The 12,446-nt window shown below is 46.9% G+C and overlaps 1 protein-coding gene across 5 annotated transcripts in view; it reads right to left on the bottom strand.

Moving 5' to 3' along the window:
• TTC28 (tetratricopeptide repeat domain 28) overlaps nucleotides 1-12,446 on the bottom strand; it is a 104,728-nt gene that overhangs the window by 34,159 nt on the left and 58,123 nt on the right. For all 5 annotated transcript variants that reach the window (XM_086855977.1, XM_086855975.1, XM_086855976.1 and 2 more), the window contains 2 exons: nucleotides 11,753-12,025; nucleotides 10,597-10,727 (listed from right to left, as the gene is read on the bottom strand). In XM_086855977.1, the coding sequence (XP_086712103.1) occupies nucleotides 10,597-10,727; nucleotides 11,753-12,025 (404 nt within the window). The remainder of the gene's footprint in view (nucleotides 1-10,596; nucleotides 10,728-11,752; nucleotides 12,026-12,446) is intronic.

Below are 12,446 nucleotides of genomic sequence, written 5' to 3' on the forward strand. Positions count from 1 at the left end.
TACAAGCCCAGACCAAAGTACTGAGTGGAGCCCATTACATGCCTCAAGATGCATCAGAGCTCTCTTCATCCTGATAGGAAGCAACGTGCCCACTGCTGTGGAACAAGGCAGCAGCACCCCCTGGGCCAAGTCAAGCCCAGTAAAACGCTATGAGAACTGATCCAGCCTGGAAATTCAGAAACTTTGAAAGATTGGCCACCACCAGCAACAGAACTGCTGTTATTGCTGGGAAGAGAATAGAAATGTCTTTCTGGAAAACAAGGAGTCAGTGAAATCTGGTGTCTCCTGGGGCTGCTAAAATAAAAAAAAAGTGGACATCCATGCGTGCAGATTGCTGAGGAGATGAGCTCTGGCCAAGAGCCATCAGGCAGAGACTCAGATGATGTTAATGGGCTATGGCTGGGGAAAAGAGGCATAAATGGAAAGCAGCAGATCTCAGATTGTGTGTGCACAAGAAAAACTTGACAGAAGCAGGGACTGTGTATCCCGCACATGGGAAAAGAAATCTTTAGGATGTCTCCTAGAATGGGAAGCAGATGATAGGAACTGAAATTTGTGAGGCTGGAAATGTTTATTCTTAGGGCTCCTAATCCCTTTGCCCAAGAGCATGCCCAAGCTCACATTAAAGACCTAGAATGAAGGGTACAAGCTTGGCAACCATTTTCAGAGCATGCAAAAACACTTGGCTGACATGCCTGAGTGCCCAGGGCTGGATTATCCAAACCAGGATGTGGTAGGAGGACTAGTGAAGCAGAAAAGAAAAATAAGTTGAAGGAGACAAAAAGAGAAATAGAAAATAAAGGGTGAAGAACTGATGAGAAATAGCATGACTTGATTAGAAAGCTGGGGCTGTTTTTAGAGGCCAGGCTGTGGCTCACCCAGACAGATGGACAAGGCAGGAAGGCCACTTCTGCCCTCTGATGTGTCCTTCATTCCAATGATCCTCACATTTTATTCTACAGCAGCTTCCACTGTTACCTGATCCGAGAACAGCACTTCTCAATCCTCTGGGAGTCTGCATGAGCCTGTGGCACTGGTGGTTTCCCCAGGCTGGGGCTGATTCCTGCAGCAGCAATCCTCCAGCAAGATAATCATCAGTGCTCTGTTTGCTCTGAGGGCAGTAAAGGGGGCCCTTACAGCAGTGTTTAGGAACAATTTGGTGGTAACATCTGCTGTATGACTCCAGTTCAGGGGATTAGGAATAGGATTCCAGAAGATAAATTCATGACTGTGTATTTAATAAAATCCTCCACATTACAGGATCCCCCAGGAACCCCAAGTGGCTCACACACTGGGCCAAGAGGGATGGGGTGTTCCCAGGTCACTGGCAGAAGAGCCCTGTCATGGCAGGGAGAGCACACAGCAAACACACAGCAAACAGACTCCATCTCTGCTAGCACACACCTCTGCTTGGTAGCAGGGTGATGTGAGACTACAGCTCCATACCACAGGGGGTTTGCAACAGCAAACAAAGAAAATCAATGTTTTATGTATCTGACAAAGACAAATTTTACAGTGGGGGTTGCTTACACCTCCAATTAAGCAATTTATCACTTTAATAGAAAGCAGATTCTTCTGCCATTGAGCTGAGGCACTGAAGGGAGGTCTGAAAAAGGCTCCGAAGTGCTGTCTTTCTTTCAGAAGCAACAGCCAGCTCAGGTTTTTCAGCTGAGTAAGGCAGAGTCTGATGTAAAGCAGATGTGCATCACAGAATGGCACCTGGCAATTTGGAGAGATGCATTCCTTAGGTATCTCACCCTTGCTGGAGAATGGTCATTTCCCAATCATGTTATATTTAAACAGGTCTTCATCCAACTGCACAGCCTGCTTAAATAGGAACACTCTATAATCATCCTAAAATGTGTGAGTTGAAAATGCTCTGCCTGGTATCTCACTGTAAGGTACCCTTAATCCCTGAACACAGACACTAATTAAGACTGATCAGAGATGGAGCATGCCCTACTGCATGCTGCTGCTTTCAACTTCCCTTCTCCCTCTGGGCACAGAGTAACAGCAGCTTGATCCTACAAATGTAGTGGAACTGTACCCAGCAGATATTCATCACATTTGATGCATATTCATCACAGCTGTACTGGGAGCAGCAAGCAGCACCTCTGAAAGCCAGTGTACCTCCTCATCCACACCCCATCATCCCTCACCTGCATGCCCTTGCTCTTGAACGCAAGCAAAGGTGTGCTGGCTCTTTGAGAGTGCTCTGAGGGTACTGAGGGGTGCAGATTGTTCCAGAACAGACACACACACAGAGCTCTGAAAGCACAGGCTGAGTGCTGTGGGTGTCACCACACTCAGTAAAATCTTGATGTGCCCCACGCTGCTCTAACTGTTCCAGGCAGGAAGGGCACAGGTTAATTGATACCAGGGACACATCCCAGCTCTTTCTCTACAGGAGCTGTTTGTTTTACAGGTAAGGACCAAGTAACTGCTGTGCACATAAACAGGACAGCACTGTGATGGGGGTAAGCAGGTTTAGCAGGACCTGCTAAATGATCATTTGCTGTAAATTGTGCTTTATCTCCACTTCTATTAAGCCCCTTCATCATTTCCTCAGAATCCGAAGGTATGCCTCAGCCTCGGCTTGAACAATGCCTGATTTATTACAAGTCTCACATCCTAACAGAGCAGGCACCCCATCAAAATTAAAACTTGTCCTTCTCTCCTCCCTTAAAGGTGAGGCTGATGTGCCAGTACCACATCTGGCTTCATCCTTTGTGTGCCATGCTTTTGAAAATCAGAAAGGAAGCAGCAGGCAATATCCTCCTCTCTTATACATGATCGGTATTCAGAAAGAAGGAATGGATTTGCTTTTAGGTAATTATTTCCTGGGGGAAAAAATATACTGAAATCAATAGCCCTGCCAATCAATATCCCTATTTATTTGTAAAAGGTCTCGGTCTTTTACAAAGAAGCTACTAAAGAGCAAACCCCAAAAAAGCCAAAGCCATAGAACAGAAGCACTAGTAGCTAAAAGCCTGAAAGGAGCTTTGTATGTAATAACTGAAAGAGAACAACCAGGAATTAATGACACAACAGAAAGACTCAAAATACACAGCATAAAGAGATGGTCCTGGCCCCAGCTTGATTAATGGGTAAAATCCACGGCTCCACAAGCGTCACAGAGCTGCTGCTCACGACACAGCCTGCCATGGACTGTGCTGAAAATCTGCTCCCAGCCCTCTCTGCTCTTACTTGCTCAGGAAATTGTTTGTATTTCAGAGGACCTCTCATTCTCCCTGTTCCATGGCAAAATGGAGTACATGAAGTAGGTGAATCCCAGCAAATCTGAGCAGCACTGGGGATTTGACTGGCAGACCACTCACAGTCACTACAAGGGGAATGCTGACCTTCAGCTGCTCATTCAGAGATCAAAATAATGCTGCTCCATCCCAGAGGAAAATCCACTGATTCCATCTCCTCCATTATCATCTAGGAGCAAGGTGTCTTGTTCTGCCTCAAACACTTGTAAACCTGAGCTACACCCTTAACAGAATAGTTCTGCAAATAGTTTTGACAAAGTTAGCAGGGTTTTGCTGGAAAGCTGAAGCAACAACTATTCCACTCCATTTTTTAGGAGTAAATCTGCCTGTCATTCGTACTGACCAGGCTGTTCATGTTCACTGTGGGAACTGTGACACCCCTCACCATGTGGTGCTGGGGAGCTAGGGGAGTGGGACTGCCTTTCTGGGTGGGCTCTGCAAAGCTCCACTCATTCAGCAAAGAAATCACACAAAATAAACCAGCCCAAGAGCACTGCGAAGGAGATCTCATCACTGAGCCTACACATCACCTGGGGCTGATCTACCTTTACCCCAAGTAGACCAAATTTGGTCACTTTCTGGACATAGTCGGAAAGGCTCCTGTGTGCAATCACTTTAGGGAGGATGGCTGACTTGACATTTTTAGTGGTGATGTCAGTATTCCTCATTTAAAACCACAAGCTTCTCCATGATGGTGACCCTGAAGAGTGACTCATGCTCTGGTCAAAGTCAGTCAGGAAGAATAAGCCAGCAAGTCACAAACTTGGACCAAACAAGTTCAGTGCAGGCAAAGAAAACATCAACCCCTACAACAGTGTGCTGACTTGTGCCAGCCCTTGCTACTCTTGTTCATAAACTGGACATCCCCTCACTGCAAACTCATATTGAGGAGAAAAGCCCTGGCTGAGGTAGGTCTCCTGAAGACCCAGAGATTGCTGCAGCTGTAGCTCTTGCATGAGTTTTCTGCTTCATTTCTCTTACTGCAGCCAGGTCCAGATCTCAGCAGTGTGCTGAGTTCTGCAGACACTGTGAAAATAAAACCAGAAGACTGCATTTCTTTCAGCTAAAATCCATGTGTTGTAGAGGTCAAATGGGGACATTTAAAGGAGATCCTCAGGAAGTATTACATTTCCCTCTTGAGTCACAAGTCCAAACAAAACAAAGCATATGGCCTTTTAGTGTATTCCCAAATTTCCTGCACTGGTCAGATTTCTCTTCGTTCTGCTTAATCCTATCACTTTTGAACTAGACAAACCTGTATGAATCCTGTCAAGCAGACTCTATGAAAACCTGCTAAAGACAGAAATAGAAAGGCAAAGAATTTATACTCTTGGATACAAATCCAAATGCTGAAGGTCAGGCACGAAGGCTGGTTCACATCACTGAACTCATCCTTTCAACCACATAGGTGATCCAGGCCAAGCTGTAATGCAGCACTAGTGGACCCACAATTCCCAAGTAAACTCCAATGGTAAGTGTTCTCCCAGCAGCTGGCACTCAGCCTTCCTCCAGGGTACAAGGCAGTCTGCCCTGGATCCCTAATAAAGCAATACTGCTGTCTGCACTGAGAGGCTGGAATAATTTCCTCATCACAGCCTGTCTCTGACATCTTAGTCTATGTTTCCAGGCATGACAAACTGCTTTAGCCTGAAGACTCTTTCCACTTCTCATTTGTGAGGTATTTATATCCTGTCCTCATTTTCCAGATTGTTTGCAAACATAACAAAACAACTGTGGTCATAAGATTTTCAGATTTTTCCTTTCTGAAAATGTGGCAGCCCTAGGGCCAGACCACCTCTCTGTATGGCCGAGTGCCACACACATCCCACAGGCAGGGACACTGCCATCGGCTCCCTCGTGCTGCTGCTCATGAATGGATGGGATTCTCCATCCAAGAATGCCAATAAGGAGCACATCCTCTATGAGATCTAACTCAGAAGAACAGGAAAAAATCCCATTCTGCTGCCCCAAACCAGAATTCACATAAGTTCAGGGAAAAGGCTAAATCCATACATCCCTGCTATTGATTGAAGATGTGGCTTTACAGACAAAGCAGGGCTGGAGGGACACCTGGAAAGCATTTCCCCTTCCCCTCAGGAAAGAAAACCTTGGCTTTACAGAATTTACAGATTTTATTCGAAAGGAATGATCTATCTTTCCTTCTGCATCTCTGTCTGAAAACAAGAAGGTGAAATTTGATCTTTGATTTGCACAGCCTGACAGCGAGGAGCTGCAATTTACCAAATGTGGGAGTTTTATACTGAGTTTCATTGCATTGAAAGGGACTGGGAAAAACTACCAAAACTGCAAACCTAAAGAACTACCAGTGGCTGAGCTGCTCACAAAGTATGTTCACACAGTTGTAGAATCTTCAAATTCCCAACAGAAACCAACCAAGGATGATGTCTGTCCCAGTAACCATACTCCCTAATACTTTTCCAGGGATGCACAGTGGTTGGTGACCCCTCCCAGCCATGGCTCCAGGTGCAGCCAGCTCCATGGCAATGCCCTCTGTAGCAGGAAGCAGAGCACCCAGCTGGATTCTGGAGTCTCCTGGGCTGCAAGCCCATGGTTCCTCCTTCCAATGGGAATTTCTGCATTCTGGTATATCTCCTGCAACACAAGAACCCTCATAGATATGCCAGAGCAAGGTGACACAGAAAACCCACCAAAGCCTGCTTAATAAACATCTTTCTCCTGTGCTACTTAACTACTCAGTTCTAATTATCATCTTCATCATCCCCATTTCCTGCAAATAGTCAGCTTTTCTGAACAAAATCTGCTGAAGCTGCAAACATGAACTCTGCCTTACATTTGCAATAATTTAAAAAAGCATCTTGAGACAGCAAAACCTGGCTCATCAGTTAGTGAGCACACCCACCTGCTGCAGATAATTCTCAGAGCCCAAAATGCTCATGGAGATGTCCAGAGCAGCAGCCAGATACAAAGGGTCAGTAACAAGAGGCCACTGAGCCCCAGCAGTTCTGCACCTTTTCCTTCCATAAATAGCTGCTTCCAGAGGGAGGTGGGGGGAAATCCCTTCAAAACCCGGCCAGGAATGACTGCTGTTGGTCATCATGAGTAAACCCAGGGGCAAGACAGTACTGACACAGTCCATCAGTCTGACCTTGGCTCTTTGCCCTTCCCTCAACCACTCTCCTGAGAAAAGGGGCACCAGAAAGCGCTCGGCTGCCCCTTCATCCCAGCCCTCAGGAGAATTCAGGGGTGCAGACAACTCTCTTTCTCACCCAACACCTTCTGTTCACTCCTGCATGGTGGAGAGGGATGCTGCATCGTAAGGAAAGGCACAGTTCAGCCCAAAGCATGCCTGCCAGCCAGCACAGAGGGGCTGCCAGCACCCAGTGGCTTTCTGGCAGCAGCATCCTTCCCAAGAGCTCCATGCTGGCAGCACAAGCATTCATTTCACGATGGTTAGTTTATGATCTTGCCATACTGCCCTGCTATTTCTGAACAGCGGGGCTGTAATCGAAGGCGTCTGAGGGCCCAGGAGAGAAGGGAGCTATTACACTGCAGAGTTCCTGTGGTGTCCATGGCCTCTGCATGGCAGGATTCAAGCATTGCTTTTGTGAGGGTTTGGACATTGGACCCAAGAAGGGGCTCCACAGCTTTCCCTCTCCTGTCCATTTCTGCTTGTCAGCCACTCACAGCTCCAAAATTCAAGTATTACTTCTCTAAATTAAATGCTCTGGAAGGAACACGGGGCCTTCAAAACGGTCATCAAAAAGGGCCACCCCAATCCATCCCAAGAAATCACACATCACTGGCTCTACAGTGGCACTCTGGCCTTACAGAATTCCTAATACAAGACAGTCCTGGACACCTGAGGAGCAGCTAGCAATGAAAAGGGACACAGGAGACTAGTGTTACAGGCATCAAAAGCTTTCACATTTACATTTTGATTCCATTCTTTCCTCTGATCCTGGCACAGCTTATCAGCTGCATAATCCTTGTCTAAATCACAGCCTGTGATGTGGCATCAACACACTCTACCTACATGAGTTACCTGATAGTTTCCAGAAGATCAGGTTACCTGATGATAAAACCAAAGCAATTAATTCAGAAATAGAGTACAGACATAGCAATCAGCACCTCCATTATGGGCTGGTGTAACTGCAGCCCTTAGTCCACTCTGAGAAGAAACAGACTGCAAACTTCTGCTGCTCATCAGGACCAGCTTTTATGACAAGAAAAAGACAACAAGCTAAAATAATGGGATGCAGTCTTCCCTGCTAACATCAGGCAGGCACATTCCAGTACCCTGGCTGCTGCTTTAGGGAACCTCTCCTCATACAACTCCCAGTACTTTCCTGAGCACTAGGCAGACTGGAAAAAAGAGCAGCAGCCCAAGCTACCAGAATGGGATTTCCTCAGCATGTGAACTGCTGGACAGGATGTGCTGACATTTCAGTCACAGAGAGCACAGAACACATCACAAGAACATGAAGCTGCTGCTGCTGTAGGATGGGCTGCAACTCGTTATCCATCTTTATCTACCAGCAAGGAAGCAAAGACTGCATTTCACTCCACTGCAGCCAGGTCTGCTCAGAGTGGACCCTCTCGTTCCTGCTCAGTAGCACTTACCCCTGCACAGGCAGCAGTTCCTTACTGCAGGGCAGGAGAGGGTGTACTCCAACAGCCTGCAGCCGGCTCCGAATGAGTGAGGAAAAGACAAACCTCTACCTAGGAGCCTCACCAGCCCAGGAAAGTTTTATTTCCACCTCTGCATGAACTGCGCAGGTCTCAGTCAGAGCTAGTGCCAAGAGAGATGCCCGAAGATCAGCTCCTGGGGTGCACACATGCTGAGCCAGGGTCCTGCAGGCCCCTGCCCATGTGTTCCCTCTGAGTTCAGATGGGCTGTGCTGCACCCTCCTCGCTTAGGATGGGATGGTTACACTTTCTACTGCTGCCACGGAGCTACACAATGTGACACCCATCATGCCATCAGTGACATGGCTGAAGCAGGGACAGGTATATCCACACAAGTAGCTCATTTGAATTTCTTGACCAACCACTGCAGCTGGTCAAAAAATCCAGCCCATTCCTTACCTGAGACAGCTGTTTCACAGTGCCCTTCACAGCATCACACTAAGAACCAATCTTCTCCCTCACCTGCACAGACCAAACCCACACGTGTGTTCAAACCCCAAATTCCCTCTAAGAGATACTACAGGTATGCCAAATCCCAGCAACACCTGCCCCATGCTCTCTCTGGACACAAATACAACAAAACAGCTCAAACTCCTCTCCACACTGACTGAAAGAGCAAATGGCCTGCCTGGACACACAGCCTGTGCTTACAATAGGAGCTGCACAGACTCCCTGTTCCAAGGAAGAAAAACATGTAAAATCTTGAGTCCCTGTGAGCAGCTGAAATGTTCCCTGCTCAGCTGACAGCTCCCCTTCTCCAGGTCTGCATGGGGGAGGATGGACCTGAGCGCTCCAGACAGACCCTCTGCAACCTCCTCCTCTATTTATGAGCAGCACTACCCAACAAACACTTGCTTCAGCAGCCTCAGAACATGAGCTGCCCCTGAAAAGACAGCAGTATCTGATACAAAGGAGCACTTTTTACCTTTTCTGCCAATTCTCTGTACAGTCAGGGGTAAAACAATTACCTCATTACAGTCGCACACCAAATTCCCTTCTGCTGGAATTCACATCAGCTCTACTGCAACTTTATAACATTTGCATTATAAAAATGTCTGCAAAGGAGGCCAAGAAAAACAGCTTTTTGTTCAGAGGAAGCTCTGTGGTCAAGATGATGTCATCAGAAAGCGCCAAATTAATTTCCTGTGGTTACATCCTACAGGAAATCCAAGAAGCTCAGCTTTCTTGCTAAACCAAGTAGTCATTTGTTGTCAATAACTGTTAATTATGTGCCCAGATGTGTCATGAACTAAGGACTATTACGATTAGCCCTCATTCCCTGGACTCCCCCCAGTGAGATCTGTTTATATCAGTGGGCTGAAGACCAGGCAAAATGCTCCAGCCCCACGTCCCAGGCCAGCCCACGGTCCTGGGGCTGCTGTGCTCATGCCAGCACATCAATTCCCCTGCTGCTGCCTCCAGGCCCCACAATGGGTGATGTTCTGGGCCAGAAACCCCACAGAAGAGCAGCAGCCACACAGGTTACTGTTAGCAGCAACAGGGACCCCGATAAAGGAAACTGTACATGCAATGACAAGTTACAGCTTTTCTGCTCTTCATGAACAGAAATGAGGAAATCAGGAGTGATCCAGGAGGTTTTCCAGCTGGTAAAATAATCAAGAAAATGTCTAGGAAGTCCCTCCCTCAGCCACAGTCCTTCCACAACCTACAAAAAGATGCATTTTTCCAAGGCTTACTTAATATTTAACTTACCAAGTAAGTTAGTAAAGCAGTAAAGCATTTAGAAAATCCTAGCAGATCTTTTCCACAACTTACCAATGGGAAACTGATCTTCCTCAGCTTTTAGATCACCACCAAAACTACCTGTTCTTACATGAATTCTCACCTGCCCTGCTGCCTCTAGCTCTTCCCTGTGCCTGCCATGCAACCACCAGCCTCAATTTTCCCACTCACAGTAGAGGGAATCCCTGCAGCAGGGGACAGGTTTTGTATATGTGCACTAAAACATGACTCTGTCCTTACAGTGAACTTTCAGTAGAAATCCTTTGGGACAGCCTCCTCAGCCCGTGCAGCCCACTTCCCTTCACTGGCAGGGAGCCCAGCATAATTGAATGGTCAGGAATTGAATGGTCAAGGAAAAGCAGATCCTGCACAATTTGTTTTCAGGTTTGCATGGGTTCTTTTTGTTCTCACTGGTGTTTAGACTAAGTGTATTTTATGCAAACACTGGGGACAGGAATCTTGCCCATTTCTTGTCTGGAAAAGGCACAACTTAGGATGCAGCTTAGCAGAGTCCAGGTCAGCACCTCTAACACTGGGAAATGTGCTGAGGATAGCAAGGGCTCAGCTGCAGCAACATGGCACTGACACTGACCCAGCAGCAGCTCCTATCCCTGGAGCCCAGAGCCTCTGTGCTGTAGGAACAAGGAGGGTAAGGGAGAGGGAGGAAAAAGAGCTCAGAGCCCAGAGACTAGATATGGGAAAGGTAAATGGACAACCCAAGCATCCTGCCCCTTGCACTCACATATCATAGCTACTGGTACAAAGACTTTCCTTAAGGCAAGCAGACACCCAGAAGAAGTCACAGCTTCCAAATTCTTGGGGTTTGACAAGGCTTTTTGAAATGTTCAGATCTGTCTGGAATACCATGCTGTGCAGACTACCAGCCTTGACTGTGTATTAAGCTTCCTACCTCTCTGTCCTTGAGCTTCATGGCAAGCACCAGCTGATGTCTGTGGTTAGTAAGAGCTTCCCGGTAATTTCCTTTGGAGAAGAATGCAGAGCCCAGATTTCCATGAGCTCGGCATTCTCCTGTCTGGTCACCTGTGTCACATGCAAACAAAACAAAGATTAGCTAATACAGGCACTGCTGGAAGCATCCAGTGGGAAAACTAAAACATGGGGTACAAGTGATATTCTGGTGCGAGAACAGCATTAGAACAAACTCATCTTTATGTTTAATACACAGCCAAACTTCCCTCTTTGCTGGCCTTCAGAAACTTCTACAATAGCCATCAATCTTATTTTTAAAATTGTTTTACTTTCTTCTGTAGCCTAACACTTGGCAATTTTCCATTCCTCCTTGTTTATTCCTTCCTTGGCATTGTGAAGGCCAGTCAATGGTCATGGCCTAGAACAAGCAAAAAGCATGCCAGCTTTCTCCAGAAAGCAATTCTGCAGCACAACTCAGCTCAGATGTACAAAGCACACCTACAGCCATCAAGACAGCAGTCCCTATACTCTCAGTGAAGGGTCCTGGCTTGAGCCTTTGGGCACTGTCTCTCCAGCTCTGCAGAGTCAGGGCTTTGTCTCACACCTGTCTGCTCTCCTACAGCACCCCCAAAGCTGAGTGCAATCTCACTGGTGTGCAGAATATACTGTACTCAAGAGGGATTGTTGAATTTGTTTATTTTTAAACACTCTTTGCTCATCATTGTGTCACTACTGATATGTTCCTTCCCTGGTTATCACCCCAGAATCTTAGAGTGAGTATTTTTGTCCATCAAATATTTGGAAAAGCAGATGGCTTCATTTAAGACTCGTGTAAGGTTTTGAGCCCGAGTCTACACAGGAAATAAGAGCAGCTCTCACATATATGATATCAGGTGATTAGAAAACCCTGTAAAACCTTAGCACATCCATTGATCATCTGCCCCTTCACACAGGCAGGCAAACAGGGACGCACAGATCTGCAGTCTGCACATTTCAGAAGCTTCAGATTGGATTTAGCAGCTTGTGAAAACCACAGAAACCTGAGTATTCGATAGAGATGCTGATCATTAACCTCGCTCTGGATTTGTTTCACCAGCCCCAACCCAGCACTCCAGGAGTGAAAGGAGGACTCTTACCTAAACTCTTGGCTACGTCCAAGTCCTGCTGCATGTATCCAGTGCTTTTCTCCGTGTTCCCGAGGGACCAGTACGCACTGCTCAGTGCAGAGAACACTGATCCCCGCAGCTTCAGGCTGCAAGTGCCAATCTTCAGGGCAGCCTCTAGCACCACCACAGAGGCCCCGTGGTGGCCTGCAGTCAGGAGCTCCTGGCCAATCACAGACACCACAACAAAAGGGCTCTTGTCCAGCTTCATCTTCTGCAGTTGTTGGTAGGTGGGCTCCAGGGACTCTGAAGCGCAAAACCGAAGACAGAGATACTCAGGAATCAACGTCACAACTCATCTTGATTTTCTCATAAACAAATGACACATGACTTAAGGGCCAGACAGCTCAAATCCAACGAAGATTTATTAAGGGAGCTTGGGGCTCAAAGGTACCATCTAAGATCTGGCATATCAAGACAGATCACCTGGCAAGCTGCTGTTTGCCTTGCAGAAAGCACTTCAGGTAGGCAGCATAAGAATAGAGCTTAGAGCAGTCTCAGCACAGAGCAGTCTCATACTGAGCTCTGAAGTCTGGCCTAATGGCAGAAGGAATACAGAAGTTATCTGTGGAATTTTGTAGGAAACTGGAAATGGGCCATCTGCAGTGTCTGAGAGCATTGCAGGTTTTGCTCCTCCAGCAAAACTTTCAGATGAATGTATGCAACG

Source organism: Cyanistes caeruleus, chromosome 18 (genome assembly GCF_971803275.1).
Source record: "Cyanistes caeruleus chromosome 18, bCyaCae1.hap1.1, whole genome shotgun sequence".
Taxonomy (NCBI): Eukaryota; Metazoa; Chordata; class Aves; order Passeriformes; family Paridae; genus Cyanistes; species Cyanistes caeruleus.